At 33.1% G+C, this 21420-nt stretch overlaps 4 protein-coding genes and 2 pseudogenes across 8 annotated transcripts; 3 read left to right on the top strand and 3 right to left on the bottom strand.

Moving 5' to 3' along the window:
* Positions 1 to 1351: 1351 nt before the first annotated feature.
* Positions 1352 to 4379, top strand: LOC107954023 (OBERON-like protein). The gene is made up of 3 exons (XM_016889474.2): positions 1352 to 1582; positions 2241 to 3400; positions 3556 to 4379. The coding sequence occupies exons 2-3, from the start codon at positions 2260 to 2262 to the stop codon at positions 4176 to 4178; spliced, it is 1764 nt and encodes a 587-aa protein (XP_016744963.1). The 5' UTR covers positions 1352 to 1582; positions 2241 to 2259; the 3' UTR covers positions 4179 to 4379.
* A 605-nt stretch (positions 4380 to 4984) lies between these two features.
* LOC107954020 (uncharacterized) lies at positions 4985 to 8468 on the top strand. 3 transcript variants are annotated; one of them, XM_016889469.2, is made up of 2 exons: positions 4985 to 5131; positions 5292 to 7137. In XM_016889469.2, exon 2 carries the CDS (start codon positions 5303 to 5305, stop codon positions 6989 to 6991), a length of 1689 nt encoding a protein of 562 aa, XP_016744958.2. In that variant the 5' UTR covers positions 4985 to 5131; positions 5292 to 5302; the 3' UTR covers positions 6992 to 7137. The 3 variants fall into 3 exon arrangements, with proteins under 3 accessions (XP_016744958.2, XP_040953418.1, XP_016744957.2); XM_041097484.1 differs by having other exon boundaries at positions 4997 to 5131; positions 5283 to 7137; XM_016889468.2 differs by adding an exon at positions 8204 to 8468 and having other exon boundaries at positions 5004 to 7020.
* A 695-nt stretch (positions 8469 to 9163) lies between these two features.
* On the bottom strand, positions 9164 to 10745 carry LOC107954021 (probable E3 ubiquitin-protein ligase XERICO). 3 transcript variants are annotated; one of them, XM_016889470.2, is made up of 3 exons: positions 10595 to 10745; positions 10063 to 10131; positions 9164 to 9910 (listed from the first exon to the last, which is right to left on the bottom strand). In XM_016889470.2, the coding sequence occupies exon 3, from the start codon at positions 9867 to 9869 to the stop codon at positions 9417 to 9419; it is 453 nt and encodes a 150-aa protein (XP_016744959.1). In that variant the 5' UTR covers positions 9870 to 9910; positions 10063 to 10131; positions 10595 to 10745; the 3' UTR covers positions 9164 to 9416. The 3 variants fall into 3 exon arrangements, with proteins under 3 accessions (XP_016744959.1, XP_016744961.1, XP_016744960.1); XM_016889472.2 differs by having other exon boundaries at positions 10063 to 10120; positions 10595 to 10736; XM_016889471.2 differs by having other exon boundaries at positions 10063 to 10708.
* Positions 10746 to 12946: 2201 nt separating this feature from the next.
* On the bottom strand, positions 12947 to 17166 carry LOC107954019 (zinc finger protein CONSTANS-LIKE 9). Its single transcript, XM_016889467.2, has 5 exons — positions 16967 to 17166; positions 15295 to 15994; positions 14110 to 14334; positions 13704 to 13984; positions 12947 to 13622 (listed from the first exon to the last, which is right to left on the bottom strand). Exons 2-5 carry the CDS (start codon positions 15856 to 15858, stop codon positions 13493 to 13495), a joined length of 1200 nt encoding a protein of 399 aa, XP_016744956.2. The 5' UTR covers positions 15859 to 15994; positions 16967 to 17166; the 3' UTR covers positions 12947 to 13492.
* A 771-nt stretch (positions 17167 to 17937) lies between these two features.
* Positions 17938 to 18767, bottom strand: LOC121219129 (photosystem II CP47 reaction center protein-like; annotated as a pseudogene).
* Positions 18768 to 19176: 409 nt separating this feature from the next.
* Positions 19177 to 21420, top strand: LOC121219395 (ATP-dependent Clp protease proteolytic subunit-like; annotated as a pseudogene).

Raw genomic sequence — 21420 nt, forward strand, 5'->3', positions numbered from 1 at the left:
GATTGAAAAAAAATCAAATAATTTAAATGATTATCTTATAACTTTTTACAGTTGAATGATAAAAAATATTATTAATATTTAGGTGACTATCAAATATAATTTATCCTCTAATTTAAGGAGTGCATATCATCAACAAATTGAAGCTTGTAATTTTTTTTATTTGTTTTCATTGACAATATATTAAATAATAATAATGTATTAAAATATAAACTTTTTTTATCAATTTAATATTGAATTAATTGTATTTTTACTTAATAATATAATTTCTACTACATTCTCCATAATAGTTGTTGAAATCAAATTGGTAATTAGTTGGTACACAAGTCTAAAATAAGATAGATAATCGATTAACCTATAAATCGGTATGAACTAGAATAAAAAATTCAATTGGACCAAGTTTTATATTTTTTAATATTTTTAATTTTTATGAAATTAAAAAAAAATTATTTAATTAAAATTAAATCAACAATTAAATCGGTTAGATTGATTAAATAAAAAATTGGTGACCTAACTTATTTGTGGAGGTGTCTATGGGCTTGTCTGGGCCTAACTAAAATTTTAAACTTATTTGCTAGGCTTGGATTCGGCTCGAAAAATTATCTTAATATTTTGTTCAAATTTGGTCCGGATAAAATTTCTAAAACTCGAGTCCGGTTTGTCTATATTAAATTTTTATATTATTTTTATATAATTTTAAAAAATAATAATAAATCAAAAATATTAAAAATATTAAAATAAATATTTTCGAACAAATTAAAAATAAATTAAAAAATATATATGTATACTTAACTAACATTAATTAAATAACATTAAAATATGTGCAACTTAACAAGCAAATACTTCTAAAATACTAATAATAAAATAAGAGTTATATAATATCTAAACAATAACAGCAAAATAGTGAATAAATAACAAGAAAATAACAAAAAAAGTAATAAAAAAAACTGCTGTTTTTTTTCACATTCAGGCCTGGCCGAAAAAGCTTACCCGAACTTTAGCCTTTTTTTTATATAAATCTTAATTTTTTTATCTAAATTTATTTTTTAAGCTTATATTTTTATTCAAATTCTCTGATTTTCAGACCGTCTCATAGTCTATTGTTTGAGCATTAGTCGATTTTCAAAACCACAATCCTTGTCTTATAGCTGTCCACGAGTGAAACTGAGTCACGTCTCGATTTCAAAACAAATTCAAGCTTAGGGCTATTTATGGCCGGCCTAGTTTGCCCAAAAAATCGTTTCCTTGTGCAAAAATTGATAAATGATTAAAAATACTTTTTTTATATTTTTAAATAAATTTAAAATAATGTTATTATTTAAATTAAATTGAGCTACCGGCCATGTACACGTCTTGTACTACATTTTTATTTTATTTTCAAATTGACTTTCTTTTATTTTGTTATTAGAAATAAGGCTTCCACGAAACAACGCGAGAGCAGCGTTACATAATAATGAAAACAATCATATAACCCTTTGATTCAAAAATAAAAATAAAATTCCATTTCCTCGAACGACACTTTGACCCTGGTCTACCTCGTCTCCGTTCTTTGCCGATCGGACCTTTCGACCTGTCTGTGTTAAAGGTATTTTCTTTCCTTCATTTGCACTCTTTTAATTTTTCAGGGTTTTGTTTCACGAGTTTAATTTAATTTTGAGTTTTTGGCCTCATTTGATTAGCGAAGTGAGATGGGTCATGGTTTTAATTTTAGGGTTTTTGATTATTTAAGGCTTTCTTAGTTGATTGAATTTCGAATTGTTGATTTCTAGCTGGGGTTTGACTCAGTCAGATTAGGGCTTTGACCATTTATTTCGTGTAATTTGACTGTACGAGATCTGAAGAATTTTTGTTTTGGAAGGAACGAATTTTGGGTTGGTTTTAAAATGTTGATATGGATTTGGAATTTTGGATCAAATTTTTGGTTAATTAAATTCTGATCGTGAAGTCAATATGGATAAAACCTTCGTAAAATTGGTCCTTTTTTTTGGGTGGGGGGGTGGTTGCACTAGGACTGAGACCAGAGAATCGATTATCTGTAGCACGGAATGTTTTAGGATAGCTTTTTTCGTGTTGAAATTTATGACCATAGTTTTATGTGGAACAATAATTGTTAATGAAGTCTTTATATCGAACAAAAATCAACGAGGAACTTGAATAGAAAGAAGCCAGAGTTTATATCATAATGTATTCTAAGTTGTGCTAGATGATGAGTGATGATACACCAGAGTTGCTTTTATTTGCAGAGTGATCGAGATTTTATTGATGGGGACTTCATCTGGTTCTAATATTAACCACCAGCATATGTCGAAGATGCTACCCCCACGCCAACAACAACAACAACCAGGGAGCTTACAAACTTCGTTGTCCTTAATCTCCTTAGATCCTCACACGTCGCCTAATGCCCAAGAGCCCAGATTTAACTTGGATAACATTCATGAGTCTCCTACTGAGAGTGCTAGCTCACGAGAGACTTGGCCTACTGCTGATGCTATCACAGCAAAGAAAATGGTAAATGGGAAAACTGAAAATGATTGCACTGAGCAGTCTGTCATTCGTCGTGTCTCTAATGCTGATAAGATAACTCTTCGAGACATTGCTAGAGAAAGAGTTGATGTTATATCTGAAAAGATGCATCACCTACCTGATGAGTTTCTAGAAGAGCTAAAGAATCAACTCAAGACTATTCTGGAAGGCAATGGTGGTTCGCAAAACCGAGAGGAGTTTTTAATTATTCAGAAGCTTGTTCAAAGCAGATCTGATTTAACAGCAAAGACTTTGATTAGAGCTCACCGGGCACAACTCGAAATACTCGTTGCAATAAATATGGGAATCCAGGCCTTCCTGCATCCTAACATCAGTCTATCACAAACTTCTCTCATCGAGGTTTTTGTGTACAAAAGATGCAGAAATATTGCATGCCAAAGCCAACTACCTGCAGATGATTGCAGCTGTGAAATATGTGCCAATAGGAATGGATTTTGCAATCTTTGTATGTGTGTTATCTGCAACAAGTTCGATTTTGAAGTAAATACCTGCCGTTGGATTGGTTGTGATTTCTGTTCCCATTGGACTCATACGGATTGTGCTATTCGTGATGGTCAAATTTGTATGGGTCCTTCTGCTAAAAGTGGAACAGGTCCTACTGAAATGCTTTTCCACTGCCGAGCTTGCAATCGAACATCTGAGCTGTTGGGTTGGGTTAAAGATGTCTTTCAACATTGTGTTCCAGCCTGGGATAGAGAGGCTCTCATGAGAGAACTTGATTTTGTTAGTAGGATTTTCCGTGGAAGTGATGATCCCAGAGGGAAGAAACTCTTTTTGAAGTGTGAGGATCTGTTAGAAAAATTGAGGGGTGGACTAGCCGAGTCCATGGCTGGCAGATCGATATTAATGTTTTTCCAAGGTACAGAATGGTGTAATTATTTATCTTGCAAATTATCTATGAAAGTTTTATGACATTTGATCTTTTAAACCTTTTTTGTTTTCTTAACCAGTAACTTTATGTTGCATGATATCATTTTTCTGCACGTTTTGAATCATCGTTACTCCTCTCTATAGAGCTTGATACAGATTCTTCAACAAGCCTGGAAAATGGGGAAGGTGGTGGGTTGATAGCACCACAAGAAGCATGCAATAGAATAGCAGATGTAGTGCAGGAGGCCATAAAGAAGATGGAAATGGTGGCCGATGAGAAAATGAGGATGTTCAAAAAAGCTCGCTTAGCTCTCAATGCTTGTGAACGAGAGCTCGAAGACAAGGCCAAAGAAGTAGCAGAACTGAAGCTGGAGAGACAGAAAAAGAAGCTACAGATAGAAGAACTAGAGAAAATAGTTAGGCTTAAACATGCAGAAGCGGATATGTTCCAACTCAAAGCCAACGAAGCAAAACAAGAAGCCGAGAGGCTTCAAAGAATTGCTCACGCCAAATCCGACAAATCAGAGGAAGAGTATACTAGCAGTTATCTCAAACTCCGCTTGAGTGAAGCCGAGGCTGAGAAGAAGTATTTGTTTGAAAAGATAAAGCTGCAAGAGAGTTCACACACTTCACAGAGCAGTAACGGTGGCGACCCTTCGCAGATTCTGACATATGCCAAAATCCGTGATCTTCTCCATGGATACAATATCCCCTCTAAGACAGATTCTCACCCAAATGAGCGCCACAAATTTAGAACAAATCCTTAAAAAGAGTTCTGGATGGGAAGTTATTTATTGAAAACCTGTTGCATTGTTGGTTTAGTGTATGATTTGCTACTTCATTATAGCCATGAACCTTTAATTAATGTCGGTTAACTTATTATCCTGTAAAAGTAATTAATAGTTGTAAATCTGATTTTTAACACCCCCCCGCCCCTACTATTTTAGCTAAATGGATGAGCTTTTTTACGTGGCTTTGTTGTATGCAATGAGAATGCTCCAATTTCATGTTAAACTTAAAGGTAAAAATATGCAATAAGTCCCTGCATTCTTTGTAAATTTAGAATTTAATCTTTATATTTTTATTTTTAGGAATTTTATTCCACTACTTTTTAGATTTTAAAATTTTGGTTTATCTAATAACACTATGAAAATTATTTTGTTAAATATAGGTTCATTACAATACTAATTTTTTTTAGTTACATTGTTATCGAATATTTTTAATTTAAAATATCAAAGTAATCAATTTAACTAAAGAAATTTAAACTATCGAATTTGAATTTTGAAATTTAAATAGTAAAAATTAAAATTAAAATTTATAAATATTACATAGTACGCATGGCAATGTGTTTTACATGAATCAACAGAAACCCAATAGTTAATTAGTTTTTCTTTTTTAATTCTTTAAAACTCAAGCAATTTGTATAATTAGTTAAAAACATTTTTGTATTCCAATGTTTAATTTTGAAATAATAATTTTTAAAATAAAATTGCAAAGAAAGAATACGAACTAACAAACCACATAACCTGCCCACAAATCTTACTCGTCACGTAACCCTATAAATCCACGTGTACTCATCAAAATCAACATGGACATTTCCCACCACTTTCATACTATGACACACCGTTATGGTCACTGGAATTGATGATAAAGAATCTCAACAAACCCCACAGCTCATACTCTTTTTGGTTTTCAATTTCTTCACTGTTTTTTCTCTAAGGTAAGTAAAGTTCACAAATTGCTGCATTTTAAGTTTGATGAAAACTATGAACCCAGATTTGTAAAGCGTTAGCTTTTAACTGAATTCTTGCACTTTAACGATCTTGGTATTTCTGTTTTGATCTTACTTAGCTGATTTGATTCATTGCAAGGGCTTTTAGTTCATAGAAGGATGTTGGGTCGTTCTGGGTTATCTAGGACTGGAAGCTTTAGGCCAGAGAATTTAGGGCAAAATGCTTTACATATGATTGGCCATCTTTGTTTCACTCTATTCGTAATAGGTGTACTAGTTTTCACTATTATTGCTGCTACTTATGAGCCAAAGAACCCTATTTTTCACCCTTCAACAAAGATCGAAACTTTCCTCACTTCCTCGTCGAATGCCACGTTTCGATCGGATAACACTGTTGTTAGAACCGGAGAGGATTTTATGGTTTCCAACCAGACTGCATTTGCCACTTTTATCAATGCGAAAGATGTAGTAGAAACCAAGGAGGGGAGTACAGATGAAATTAGCTTGTCACGATGTGAGGGTGATTGGAAAGAACCGATTGATTGTAAGGATCCGGAAGTGGTCCATTTGATGATGAAGGTGGTAATTGAGCGTTTCGAGGATATACACTTTTATCAGTTTGGGAAACCGGCTCCTGGCCCTAAGGAGAATACTTGTGATATGGCGTGGCGGTTTAGGCCTAAGGAAGGGAAGACAGTTGCTTTTTTTAAGGACTATAGACGCTTTGTTATTAAAAGATCAAAGAAATGTAAACTTAGTGTGGTGAGCATCGGGGATTATCATTCAGGCGTGAATGCAAGGAAGAAGAAGCGTAAGAATCAAAAGCCCGGGTTTGAGCAAGGTGGTGTGCCGTTGCCTGTTGTTGGGGAACCAATAAATGATTCACTTCCGGTGGTAGAGTCTGAAATTGCATTTAGCCGTGGGAAGTACTTGATTTATGCGGGTGGTGGAGATAGGTGCAAGAACATGAACCATTATTTGTGGAGTTTCTTGTGTGCGTTGGGTGAAGCGCAGTATTTGAATCGCACTTTGGTTATGGATTTGACGCTTTGTTTGTCTTCGATTTACACTTTGTCAAACGAGGACGAGGAAGGCAAGGACTTTAGGTTTTACTTCGATTTTGAGCATCTAAAGGAGACAGCATCAGTGTTGGATCAACAACAGTTTTGGGAAGATTGGAACGAATGGCAAAGACAAGACGGCTTGACTCTGTATCTTGTCGAGGATTCTAGGGTGACACCAATGCAACTTTCCGAGGTGAAGGACTCTTTGATTATGAGAAAGTTCGGTTCCGTGGAGCCAGATAATTACTGGTACCGTGTTTGCGAAGGAGAAACAGAATCTGTCATTCGAAGGCCGTGGCATCTGATATGGAAATCAAGAAGGTTAATGGATATAGTGTCAGCGATTGCATCAAGGTTGATCTGGGATTATGACTCTGTTCACATCGTGAGAGGGGATAAGGCAAGGAACTCGGACTTATGGCCTAATCTTGCACAAGATACCTCACCAAATACCCTTATCTCAACCTTGCAGGGCAAGATCGAAGACGGGAGAAACGTGTACGTTGCAACAAATGAACCCAACATATCTTTCTTTGATCCTTTGAAAGACAAATATTCCACTCATTTCCTCGAAGACTATAAGGATCTTTGGGACGAAAATAGTGAGTGGTATTCACTGACAAAAGAACTTAATTACGGAATTCCAGTTGATTTCGATGGTTACATGAGGGCCTCTGTTGATACAGAAGTTTTCTTTAGAGGGAAGAAACAGATTGAAACTTTCAATGATCTAACTGATGATTGTAAAGAAGGTGTTAACACCTGCAATACTGCAACCAGTTAATCCCCCAATATACGATGTCCGACATTTAGGTATGTCCATCTACGCTTATCTTTTAGCCATAGTCTTGCCTGGTGGTTTTTGTCATTGAATGGCATTTTTTCAACTCTGGACTGGTATTAGAATAATGACCATCAATGTTTGATTAACATCATTTTGAGGCTCTAACACTAACTTATCAACTGTTTTGATATGTTGTCTTGTATTACTGTCTTGCCTTGTGATGCAATTAACCAAAGACCGAAGTTTCTTTTTGGTGAAACTAAGGTATTTTTCATGTTCGTTTTGTGTTTCATAAAAATTCATTATTTTAAGATTTGTGATTGCGCCTCACAACAATGTTATCTATAAGGTTTAAGCCCAAGTTTCCCCTATGACATGCCTTACCAATTTCATGGTCCTACGTAATCAGCATACTAGTTTCCAACATATGCAACACAAGGGTTAACGTTTGTGAGACAAGTTTTATCTTTCTCATAAAGGTTAAATCACTATTTGGGGTCTAAACTTAGCAAAGTTTTTCATATTAGAGCCTAAACCTTTTTTTATCTAAATTAGACCCTCATTAAAGTTCGAATTGGGGCTTGAACTTCTTTTTAGTCCAAGTTAGTTCTTGAACTTGATAATTGTTCTCATATTGAGGCGAACTTGATGGTTTTCAACAATTCACTTAGACAAAAAAAATTCAAGCCCCAATGTGAAAAAAACTGTCAAGTATAGGCCCCAAAAATGATTTAAACCTTCTCATAATTCTAATTAAGATACAATGTATTTATGCATAAATGCAACTTGGCCATTAATTAAACTTGATGATGAATCAGAATCTTAGTCAATCCCGCAATTATCTCAACAAAAATAATAAAAAAAATCTTGTTGAGATTCCATTGACTATTTTTAATCCCGCAAGGAAAATGCATGAATGATGATCACAGAACAGGGACCACATAAAGAAAAGCATTCATTTTAATGGTGTCTTTCAAGCTAACCAATCAATATTGTATTCTTCTTCTTCAACCTCTTGGTTTAGTTTATTATGGGTGCATGCAATAAAAACTCAGGTGCAATGGTCAGAGCTAGATCCAATGGAGATTTGCTTTTCTGTCATGAGTCCAATGTCTAGACGCCACTTTGATGTTAACATGATTTGAAGTTTGAACCAGTCTTAAATGTTTTTTTCCATTAAAATTAAAACATGAGTTAATGCCAAAACTGCAGGTGATGCCCATTGAGTTAGAAACAGACGTTTCATAAAGCCATTTGTTGAATGAATATAGGGACAAAATCACAGGTTCATGTTCTGTAATACAAGCAGAGAGTTGGTATGTTGTATTTGTATGGCTGTTACTGTTGTATATATTATCTTGGGCAACCTTTTCAATCTGGTTACTTTTAGGGTTAATATTTACTTTCAGTAGCTGGCAATTAATTCTATTTTTGTACCTGTACTTTTTTTTTTTGGTACCTGAACTTGGCAACTAAATCTATTTTAGTCCCTGCATTCATTTTGGTATCAGTACTTTTTTTCACTTTAGTACCCAAATTTGGCAACTAGATCCATTTTGGTCAATGAACTTGGCATTGACACTTGTATTTGTATTTTTACTTTGGTACTCAAACTTGACAATTAAATTCATTTTAATCCTGAACTTGAAAAGAAAAGTAAAAGTTTGATGACGTGACACTCCAAGATTGTACCGCATCATCAAATCTTGATAAATTCCAGCAGGTATAAAGATCAAAATGGATCTAATTGTCAAGATCAAGCATCAAAATGGATAAAGAGTACAAATACCAAAATGGACTTGATTATCAAATTCAAGGACTAAAAGTTATATGAACCCTTAATTTTAGTATCGAACCAGGGTTGAACACAGTTCGTTCATATGATCACTTTTAACAATGACATTGAGATTCAAGTCTCATCATCTGAAACCTTTACCCCTATACTTCTTTGTACAAAAAGAATATATATCTGTACAGTCATAGAGTACATAATACAAACTTAAAACATGCTCTAAGATGAAAGGCCAGACAAATATACCTTAAAAACATCAAAAAACCTAATATATAGAACAGCTAAGTTCATCACAAGGCAGATCCTGTCAAACATATTTTAGTCCCGGCAACTTACTAACTCAATTTTCACTCTTTCCCATTGCATAAAAAGGCAAAAAATTAAACAAAATCTCAATGAACTATATATATATATATGGATGATCAGGAAACAAGTGTGAGACTGCATATAATAACATATCATTAACCCAGACAACAATATGTGCATTGATTCAAATAACACAAATCACCACAGCAAGGTACAAACTTGCGGGTAACGACAACACTCGATAAAGATAACAGTATACTTTTATATACCGCGCTGTACACGGGAATTCCTCAACTCTGCATAATAATATACTTGATAATAATCTTCTTACAAAAAGCAAGAAGCTTCTTCTTCAGGCAACAAGGGAGTCCTGCAAAGAGGGCATGTAATATTCCAATAATCCAACCATTTTTCCAAACACACCTTGTGAAAGAGATGGCCACACGACAAGTGGTTAATCTCGGATTTTGGCTCAAACTGAGTCAGACAAACCTGACAGTCGTGCTGAGGCCGTTTGCAGCTACATACAACAGCACCGAAATGAATTGTTGGGGTCCTACTCCGGAATTCCTCAATGTAACTTTCAGGAGTATTAAGGTGGAAATCGAATGATTCCGAGAGATTTTCAGTGTAATCCGATGATGGTGGTGGGAGATGGATACCGACAACGTGAAGGATCGATCGGATTATGCCTTTAACTATAGATATAGATAAAGCTGTGTTTACCAAGAGTATACATAACACTCCTTCTGATGGAGCTGGAAGACTTGAGAGACCCATTTTTTTCTTTTTGTGCTGATAATATATAATAAATATATGACCTGAAAAAACATAAAACATACATTAGAACACCATACAAACATAAATAAATCAATGCAAAAGCTATAATCAAATCTTTAATTCCAGAACATACTTGAAAATAACCTCAGAGAACAACAAATCATAGAACAAGACACAAATAATATAATATCACCTTAAAAACAATGGGGAGGAGAGCTTCAAATGAAAAGCAATGGCTAAACCCTGGTAACCTGCAATTCAACTGGTGGATGTGATATCAGTGGAACATTGATAAAGATGGTTTTTTTTTCTTTTTTAAATGGCATCTTGTTAATAGTTTATGGCCAAGAAATAAGATAGGCTTCTTAAAAAAAGAAAAAGAGTTATACACCACTTATATTCCATAAAGTAAAAAAAGCTCAAAAGGACTAGAAAGATGAAACATTTACAAAAGCAAGCAAAAAAGAACCCAAATAGGGATGAAATTGAACAACATTCAAAACTGTCTAATCAAAATGCTAAACAACCAAGATCTAGAACATGGTGAATGAGATCTAAACATATTCATCATCCATAACATAAAAAAATAAACCCCGTAAAGTTAATAACTTTCATTATTGGAAAAAAGGAAAAAAAAAAAAAGACCATCTTTTCCCCCTTTAAAAACCCTCCAAAACAGCAGAAAGATTTGAGCTTTGTTTATGGAAAGAAACTAATAAACTTACACAAAAATGGTCAGCCAAGGTACCAAGAACTGAAAAGTGAACTGGGTTTTTTTCTAACAGAAATTATATAAAAAAAATTGTAAGCTTTTTCAAGGTCTGGCAATAGTTGCCACAAGATCCTTTCACTATTTATATAGCAACCCTAACTCTAAAAATCAAACTGTGGTTAAGTGTTCCAGGTTTTGCGGCTCTTTATCATGGTTACTTTATATCAGCAAATTTGTCTTTTACTTCAGTTTGGTCCTTTTTATGTCTTTAAGCTTAATAAAAAAGCTTTAATTTTTTTTACATTTGTATATTAGATCCTCTTTCTTTCAGCTGTTGCAGACCTATAAAAGTTTCCAATTTTGATTTTTTTTTTATGATACAAATACATATTTTTTAGTACTTATGTTTAGGATGAGGCAAGTGGAGTGAAAGGATTTAAATTTCACATTAATTGTCAGAATCCCAATTGCTTTGTACAACCCAGTGACAGTAGATGACAGTAGAGTTTATTGATAACAAAAAAAAAAAATCTTAGTCACTGGTCCTTCAATTATAATTTTTTTCATTTTCATACTTAACTTTTTTGGGTTTCATTTTAATACATAAACTAGCAATTTTATCTTGTTTTATTTAAATATGTGTCATCAATTATGTTTTTATTGGATATTTTAAAATTTTGGGGTAAACTGGAACTAAAATAATAGTTCAAGTATAAAAGTTAAATAAAAAAATTTAAATACCAAAATGAAAAAATAAATATAATTAAATACATTGCTTAAAAGAGAAAAAGCAAAATCAATAAGTTCACATCAATATTTCGATATTATATTGTTATATTTTACTACATATAATCGTGTTTTACTCATGTGTATATATATATGGGGAAAATATTTAATACACATTAGTAGAATTTTTAGACTCTATAAGCAAGATCAATAAGATGATAAGTGACTTATAAGGGTATAGTAAAATATTAAATATTAAAAATAAAAAAACACATGATAAATATTTTAAAATTGTTTGTAAAATAATAAAAATACATTGTCAGTGTATCAAATATTAACTTATATATATTAAGGCTCAAAAAGAGTTTTAATAAAATTTGAAAAAAATCGGCTTTTAATGACTAAAACAAAATAATTAATTAGGCATTTGATTAACATGCGTTTAATGAACCGTCTTGATCATTAATTGCAATAATGTGATTAATAATAATTATCAAGAGATGACATGTGACATGCTATAAAGAAATATTTTCTTTTGATTTTACTAATATAGACAACCATATCAACATATTATTTACATGTGTCATCTTCTACTGATTGTTGTTAATCACGTTAATTCCGTTAACGGTCAAATTAATCAATTAACGATTTTCGTTAAAAAAAATATGACATCAACAACTTAATAAGTACATTTTTTAAAGACTCAATTAATTCTTTTCCATTTTTTATTATACCCTTAACCTTTTTTTTCGTATTACATCGCTCCATATTTTTATGTCATATTTGTACCAGTTTTTCTTCCATGGTTACCCCATCTTTAAAACCCTAAACAAATTGGCAAGTTGGAGGCTTTTAACCCCAACTTGTCCAAAATTGTCTTGTTTCGAGAAAAACACCATTAGTGAGACCAATTTTAACCCATGGACATTTGAAAGCTTTTAATTTAATGGAGCTCCAGTTTTGGCCCTTCATCATATCTTACCTGCACACACCATTGAGAAGTGGCGTTCATTCTCCGATTAAATCCTCTCCGTTTCAAGACAAAACAGTGACTTGTCTTTGTTTTTTCATCTTCTTTTCTAGAACACTGCCTAATATGTCTCAGTTTCTACTAATTTCATGAATTTTCACTAAGATAATTTTCACTTAAATTAAATTGCGTTTTCTTTTTCCTATTAAAAAGATAGATAAATAATTATTATATGTTAAAACAAAAAAATAAATTAATATTTTTATTAAAAAATTCATTTATTTTTACGTTTAAAAACATATTAAAAGAACCTCTTTTTAATAATACAAATAGATAAAACTTTTAACAAAAGACTAATATGTTTTTTAAACTAACATACAGAAAATAATTTATCTATTTTTTAAGTAAAATGGTAAAATACAATTCTAATACAACACCTCCATAATACTTTTACCGAAAATTAATACAAAAAGTGAAAGGAGAGGACCCTAAAATACATATATATTTATTTGCAATGTCCTTATTTTGTAATATTGTCCCAAACCACAAATTTCGACACGTGAAACTTATCTTTTCAACTGCAACACCTCAAAGAGATAAACATGGGATAAAAGAATAGCAGATAATGTGTATTTTTGTGTGTGTAAGTTGTATTAAATTACACATAAATTTCATCCCAAATGCATATATATGAATATAACCCTGTGCTATACACGTACACCATAAGATAAGAATATTACAACTGCATGTTTCTTGTCTGAACTAGCCAACTGTTTACTTAAAGGGTAGCCATTAAAATCCTCTAAAACTGCACATACAGACAACTATGCTATATATATGTGTATGTATGTCAATGGACAGAAAAGGAAGAACAAAATTAGAGCTGCATGCTTTTGCATGCGGCTCGACTTATCGACATCATAAGTCGAGCTTTCTAGCATGTTATGACAGTAGCAGCTTCTATAGAAGAGCATATAAGTGTAGACATAACGAACATTGAGCATAAATATGGCTTTTTGGAGGATCCATAGGCATTCTCCTTTTCATAGTACAATAAGAATTTAAGCAGGGGGAACTTGCTCAAAAGGTAACATGGCAGCCAACGTGGTTCAGCCAGATCTTGCCAGCTAATGTCGGGGCTCCATCGATGTTTTATCGTAAACCAGGCCTTGGTTTTTAGGTAATAATAACCAAGGTTTAAAAAGATTTGTACTCTCAAAAGCTTCTGGTTGGACTCAATGGATCATAATCATAGGCATCACCGGCTTTGACAAACCGTCCTTTCACGCGCTTCCTCACATCAGCCCTTGCTTTGCGAGAAGCATATCTCACTCGCTTCTCAAACCTACAAATTCCTTGTATGAATACATATATATTCCTTGTATCGCAAGAAACACTAAGATTGCGAATTAATGGATATACTTACATTCGGGTCTTCTTCTTTTCCTTGTATCGCATGACAGCATCAGTTCTAGTTGCTGACGTGAAGGAGGTCTCGGTACATGGAGGACACCAAGGAGGTTCTCCCATGAGAAGCATTGACGATGCCCCGCAATCTTGGTAATCTCCTGCACTACTCTCTCCGGGATGGGGCCGCCTGGCAGTAAAATATAGGATTGAATCAGTTTTATTGCTCATCATGGAATCGGCAGATGCCGCATTGCTGCATGCTGGCTGGATTGCATTGACCAGTCCAACAGATGAGCCCTGTACGACAGTATTTAGATTCAACCGTAAGAAAATTTGCAAGTCAACATACAAAATGAAGACCCGGCACATGCAAATTAAGGTTATGAACACTATTGTAGTGCAACAAAAACGAAAAACCGAACCTCAGCAGCTGCTGCTACTTGACAGTCTGAATCAGCAGCAGGCATGTCTTTTGTCCCAAATAAGCTAGCAATTCCACCATTCTCAAGAAGTTCTTCCGAATGATTGAGTGTCATCCCAAAGAGTTCTTCGTACTTTTCGAGATTCAAATCAACTTCATCCATGTTGAAGTCATCGTAGAGATCATCCTCAGAAAGTCCAGGATACTTTGTTTGAGGGCAACATAACTGCACATTAATAAAGTAAAAATTAGCGAAGGTTCACAAAAAAGGAACATATTACCTCCGCTAATAATTTAAGGAAACATGAAGAAATTTCAATAAGTGAACTTAGTTAAAACCACCCAAAGCTAAAGCTACCGATAACAGAAGGTTATTTTAATCATTATTCTTATAATTAAAGTAAAATATCGCTATCTTTCATCAATAATCTCAACCAACTTCTACTTTTACGCAAAAACCAAATCAAGTTCAAGTAAAAAGATGTTTCGGAACAGAAAACTATCGTAAAATGTAATAAAGAAAAATAAGGGGCATAAATTGGTATATAGTTGTTCTTCTGCAGAAGGAACTAAACCAAAAAGAATGTTGTTACTTTAACTATAAGTTGGTTTTCCAGCCAGAAAGAGCAGTATCACTGAACACTTGAGGTTGATATGCTTTGAAGCATCAAGCATTAAGGGAATATTGCAGAGTATATTTGCAAATACATATCCACTGTCTCAGGTTAACACGGGCCTGAAAGTACCTCAAGAATGGTTGAAGTACTTGGGAGGTCTCTGTATTATAGGCACCAGATCAAATTAGTCCTATTATTAAATGGATCAATTTAGCCCCTATACTATTAAAAAGAATCAAATAAGTCCGAATTGTACTAGAATTAACATTTACTATATAAAAAATGTCTTGAAAATTATTTTTCTGAATTGCAGTTCAACTCCAAACAAAAGATTTTATTAACAAAACCCTAAAAGCTTTCAAGATATTAACTTTGTTAAACCGTAAATGATAGTTTTTAAACAGTAAATGTTAATTCTAATCCAGTTTGGCCTTATTTGATTCTTTTTAATAGTAAGGGGACTAATTTAATCAGATCCCTATCATAGAGGGACCTCTTATGTACATTCACCCCTCAAGAACAGTTTATCCAAATTATTTAGAGATAAATATTCCAAATTCTTCATTTACCTTGGGCAATGATGTGTCTTTTGATCCAGATGGCTGATCCAAAAGTCGTGCAGAAGACTCGCCCATGCTACTTTCCTTATCCGAATTGCAAGTATCATTAGTTATAGCTATACCAGTATTATCTTGGCTAATGTTGTTCTCCATAGGGCCCCATGAAGTACTCGCAATGTTCTCGTTGATGCTCATTAGACCTAATTCCCGCTCACAGCTAGATTCACCAGCTGAAGGAGGTTGTTGAAAAAATGGCCATATGGAAGAAAGTTCCGCGGATGATGGACAACCGGAGTAACAATTGATCGCTTGCCTCTTATGTCTTGAGTTCGAGGTAGAAGTACCATGTCCCATCCAATCACAGTTCTGACAGAGGGAAACCCTTTCCTCAACACATCTAACAAAAGCAGGTTGCGAATTGCATCTTTCACATAACAATGTTCTCGAATGGCGTTTCGATAGTGCATTAGCAGAATGGACATTTCTATCGCATGATAAACATAAACAGGCAGCATCAGACCGGCAATATACTACCGGCCTTTGATCTCCGCAGAAATCACAATTATAACCCATGTTTTCAATCACACTACTACTAACCAAATCCTAAAGGCTAAAGCTTTTCTCCAAGGTTACAATCTTATAAGCAAACTATATACAAACTGAAACAAGTAGCTTCTTCGATGATCCCCCCACTCCACTACTTTGACAGCTGTTACACAGAGGGGACAAAAAGGGATTAAGTTCATCTTTGATGTGGTAAAAGCACCATGGAAGCTTTTACACTAGGAGTTAGATTGCATTGTGCCCCCTCTACTCAAAAAATTAACAAATTAGTCATTGTAGGTTGAATCAAAGAGCAAACCGATTCTTTCTGTTAAAAACTCCATCTATTTGCTCTTTGATCTAACCTACAGGGACTAATTTAGCCTTTTTTTTTAGTAGAGAGGCAAAAATCAATCCAACTAGGGGCCTGTATGGTACTTTTACCAAGCTAATCATTAAGAAAATTGGACTAAATTGACAATATGGGGAAATTTAATTTACTTCAAACTTGATCATACGACAATGATACAGCACAGAGTCAAATTCAACAATGATGAAAGAATTCATATGATTAGCACTTTTAAAGGGTAAAGTTTCAATTTCTTAATATAAACAGCCACAAGGTAAAAAGTTTTTAGCAACACAAAAAACATGAAATTAATGTAAAGTAAAACTGCAAAAGCACACGAACTCTCAAAAAAATAGCTCATATAACTTTAGGGTAAAGACTAAAACAGTCAAAATAAAATAAAGGAAAAAATTGGAAGAAGAAAAAAGCATTCTTTTTTTCTTTTAATAGAAAGCAAAAGGCATGGATTTAAGCATTCCATGAATAGAATTATAAGCAAAATCAATTCCATTTAAGAACAGATAAAATAAATGAATCAAATACAAAAAAAGTACAAAATTTTACCATAAATCAAACTTTAATCCAAAGAATTAAACTTTTTTAATCAAACAAAATCAGAAAGCCAAATAAAAAAAAACAGAGGATCAGTAAACAAACCCTAAACCCAGAAATACTAAAACGAAAGTAAAACCAAAACCCAAAATAAAATTAAGTCAAAGAAGAAGAAAGAAAAACCCAGAAAGGGAAATCAAATTAAGAATTAAAATAACAGAAGAATAAGAAATTTACCGTAATAAAATAAAAAAGATGGCAAGATCGTTGGAAAGCTTTAATATTGAAATAGAAAATTTCTTGAAAAAAAAATATTCCTCTTGCTCTATTTTTCTTCTTTTTCCTCAGAGTTTATGCAAGTGAAGAGATAGAAATCGGTGGGTGTACAAAGGAAATGCGATGACATAAGCTGATAAAAAGTGCAAGAGAGAGAAAATTAAATAATAAAATATTAAAAAAGTGCAATGATATTAGTATTACTTGGGCTTATTGGATAGGTTTGTCTAATATTTAAATATCTAACTATTACCTTCCAATATTCTATATTTACCTAAATATCTGAACTCCCCATATTTAAGTATTTATTACTCGAATTTAAATTAAATATTATTATTTATCTAATATCCGAGCTTAATTTTAAAATTTTAATTGCTTTTTAGATACCACAATTCATAAAAAGAATCTAAATTCAATTCCACTAAAATTTTTAATATATCTAAATTATATGCATTTTTGTAACCAATAGATTCAAATATTCCTTTTTTAAATAAACATAAATGAAATTTAAAATTAAAATATACCATAAAAAAATAAATCAAATATTTACAAATATCTAAATTTGTAATTCCCAAATTAGATCTCTAATAGGCGAAAGCTATTCTATTTTTTTTTTGGTCCAAATGTCTTATACTCTAATACTAAAAAAGTATCCAACTTTTTACCCTTGGTAAAAACAATATAGTACGAAATTGCCAATATTAATATATTATTAATTAATTTTAGTCTAATGCCTAACAATTTTTATTAAAGCTCAAGTAATTAATATCTATAAACAATAGATTTAATAAAGAATGTGATCTAACAACAGCTAGGTGTAGTAGTGGTAAGACACAAGCTAAATTTTCAAGAATTTTAGACCAAGCTTCTGATAAACTTTGATTTTCGGCTAACCCAGCACTAACCTTTCAATATATTTCTTGTTGGAAGTATCATTGATCCCATTGATAACGAGTAGGACCAAACAATTCGATGGGGTAGTTGCTGAACCATACCACATAGTTCTGACAACAACAAAAGCTACAAAAAAGACACCAGCTATACTACTGGAAAGGACGGTTTCAATATTTCCCTTACGTAATCCTTTGTATAAACGTTGGGGCAGGCGGACACTAAGATGGAATAAATCCGCTAATATGCCCAATGTCTTTGCTACAATATGATGAGAGGCTATTCCTCCCGGAACAAAAGGATCAAAACCTTTCACGTCCCACGCCGGATTTACAGGTTGGACCTTGCCACTTAGTCCATAAGGGTCCGACACCCATATTCCAAGACCATACAATCCTGTTACATGAAATGTGCCAAAGCCAAAGCAAGCCACTCTTGAGAGAAATAAATGGATTCCAAAAATCTTGGGCAAATCCAAAGAAGGTTTTTCTGTGCGCTCATCACAAAAAATTTCTAGATCCTAATATACCCAATGCCAGATAGCTGCTAAGAAGCACAAGCCAGAAAACACAATATGTGCTCCGGCCACACCTTCGTAACTCTAAATACCCGGATTTGTTATAGCCCCTGTAATACTCCAACCGTCCCATGAAATGGTTATTCCTAAACGAGTCATGAAGGGTATAACGAACATACCTTGTCTCCATATTGGATCAAGAACGGGATCGAAAGGATAAAAAACGACTAATTCATATAAAGCCATTGAATTGGCCCAACCAGTAACCAGAGCTGTATGCATTATATGAACAGAAAGCAAGCGGCCGGGATCATTCAATACGATAGTATGAACACGATACCAGGGCAAACCCATGGAAATACCCCTTTATCAACAAAAAAAAAGACATTATGTAACTTTATTGCATTCGAATACCTCCCCTTTTCTGTGGATTCTTTCGGAGAAAGGATTAATATTTGTTCTATTCCAATAGTAATTAAGGGAAGAATTCGTCTCACAAGAAAAAAAGAAGCAGATCTGTTCTAACTCGATAAGTATCAATACACAATGGGGGTTGATCCTATTTTTTATGAATGAACGCATCCCTATTTGTTCATCATTCAAAGGACCTATTGGTAAGAATTCTCATTCATTCATTCTGTCTTTCCTTATTTTATGTCCTTATTTTATCTATGTATAAAATATGAGGCCAATATTATTAAGACCATTATTACGCTTCCAGATCAACGTGAAATATAGTATTTAATTATTTTTCTTTCCTTTAATGCTTATTGGTGTTCCAAAAGTTCCTTTTCGAAATCCGAGAAAGGAAGATGCAGTTTGGGTTGACGTATAGTGCGACTTGTCAAATATATTGGGTCATATGGAATTCCCTCGTTCTTTCGTCCGATCGAGATATCCTCTGTTTCACCCAAAAAAGACTGATTGAATTATCAAAAATTTATAGCGTGAAGTGTAATGAAGTGCAATTAGGGATCCATTTCATTTTGGGAGGGTATCCATATCAATATTTTCAATTAGAATGATTTATGGTTGGCTTGGTTGGACCTAAAAAATGAAGCATCCAGGCTCCATTTAGAAAAAAACTCAATTGGTAATACATTTATAATTGCCACCAATATCATAATCATAAATATTTTTTATTTACAAATTCAAAATAGAAATAAGAATGATTTCAAACTATTAATCAATCGAATAATATGAAAAATACGTTGAATATTTGGTGGAAAACATGAAAGAAAATAGAATTAAATTAAATTAAAAAAGGAAATAAAATCATAGCAAAAAGATGTGGTATTAGGGCATTTGTCCTATATGCGCAAATCAAAATTGGGCGGATCTTTACTTGGAGTAGAGCATAAACCTAAAAAAATTTAATAAAAAATTGATGAAACCCATTCAGGAACAAGAAAATGACATAGTGATTTGGATTGAATCCCAATGAAAAAATATAGATCAATAAAAAGTTTGTGCGACAAGTTTAGCGATTTTTTCTATATTATAGAATATAGGAAAACGGGACAAAACTTATCTTTCTTTAATTTCATTTTGAATTTCATTTTATTTAAAAAATGTAAGAAAAAATCCCTTCGTTAGAAATTAGAAGTTAGAAAAGGCACACTAGAAAAAAAAACGAAGGATGGCTGGAATCTACACATTGATTTTTTTTGCAATTTCTGTTGAACCGTATGCATCAAAAGGTGCCTGTACGACTACTAAGGGATACAATTTTATCCTAATCAACCGACTTTATAGAGAAAGATTACTCTTTTTGGGCCAAGAGGTTGATAGCGAGATCTCGAATCAACTTATTGGTCTTATGGTATCTCAATATAGAGAATGATACCAAAGATCTGTATTTTTTTATAAACTCTCCTGGCAGATGGGTAATATCCGGAGTAGCTATTTATAATACTATGCAAATCGTGCAACCAGATGTGCATACAATATGCATGGGATTGGCTGCTTCAATGGGATCTTTTCTCCTGGCCGGAGGAGAAATTCCCAAACGTCTAGCGTTCCCTCATGCTCGGCGCCAATGAGTTTTTTTATTTGATGGAAAGAAAAAAGAAGACTATGCCTTCGCCATATGAAATATGAATTAGTAAGTAATAATAGCATGGCACTTCGAAGATATGAAAGTTTTTTTATTTCTTTTTTTTAAACATTAGGTTATGTATCGAAAGTGTAGTATGAGAGAAATCGAAAGTGTAGTACTATGAGAGAAAGGGCATTTCCAATTTTATATTAGCTTTCGTGGGCCCATCTCAGCGTCACAAACTTTTTTTTCTTTTCATATAACAATATTTATGTTATAAAATAAAAGAGTATGAAAAAAAGACTATTTTTTTCTTTTCTTTTTTTTTTGAAAAAAAACTTTGAGATTGCTGAATTACAAGCCAAATAAATATATAAAGCAACAGAGCCATCATAGTATTTTTGAACTTTTTCGAAAAAAAAAGAATAAAAAAAGAAGGGTGGTAATTGGATTATTTAGTAATCTGGGTCTAATAGACGCTCTCTATATTTTCTCTTTTTCTTTTTTCGATGAAAGAAAAAAGAGAATTCCATTGTAAAGCCGTATGCAAAGCACAAAAAATATCTGTATGGTTGTTCAATTCTATCCTTTTTTTTTCTTATTATTCTTTAGCTATTTTTAGCTATTCTTCTCGCCTTATTGTGTGAGTTAGAAGAACCTTTTATTATATTATATCATCAGGGTAATGATCCGTCAACCTGCTAGTTCTTTTTATGAGGCACAAACAAGAGAACTTATCCTGGAAGTGGAAGAACTATTGAAACTTCGCAAAAGCCTCACAAGGGTTTATGTACAAAGAACGGGCAAGCCCCTATGGGTTGTATCTGAAGACATGGAAAGAGATGTTTTTATGTTAGCAACAGAAGCCCAAGCTCATGGAATTGTGGATCTTGTAGCGGTTAAATAAGTTAAAAAACAAATAGCAATAGCAATGATTTAACACCAATCCACAATTTAATTAAGATTGAT

Source organism: Gossypium hirsutum, chromosome D07, assembly GCF_007990345.1.
Source record: "Gossypium hirsutum isolate 1008001.06 chromosome D07, Gossypium_hirsutum_v2.1, whole genome shotgun sequence".
Classification (NCBI taxonomy): Eukaryota; Viridiplantae; Streptophyta; class Magnoliopsida; order Malvales; family Malvaceae; genus Gossypium; species Gossypium hirsutum.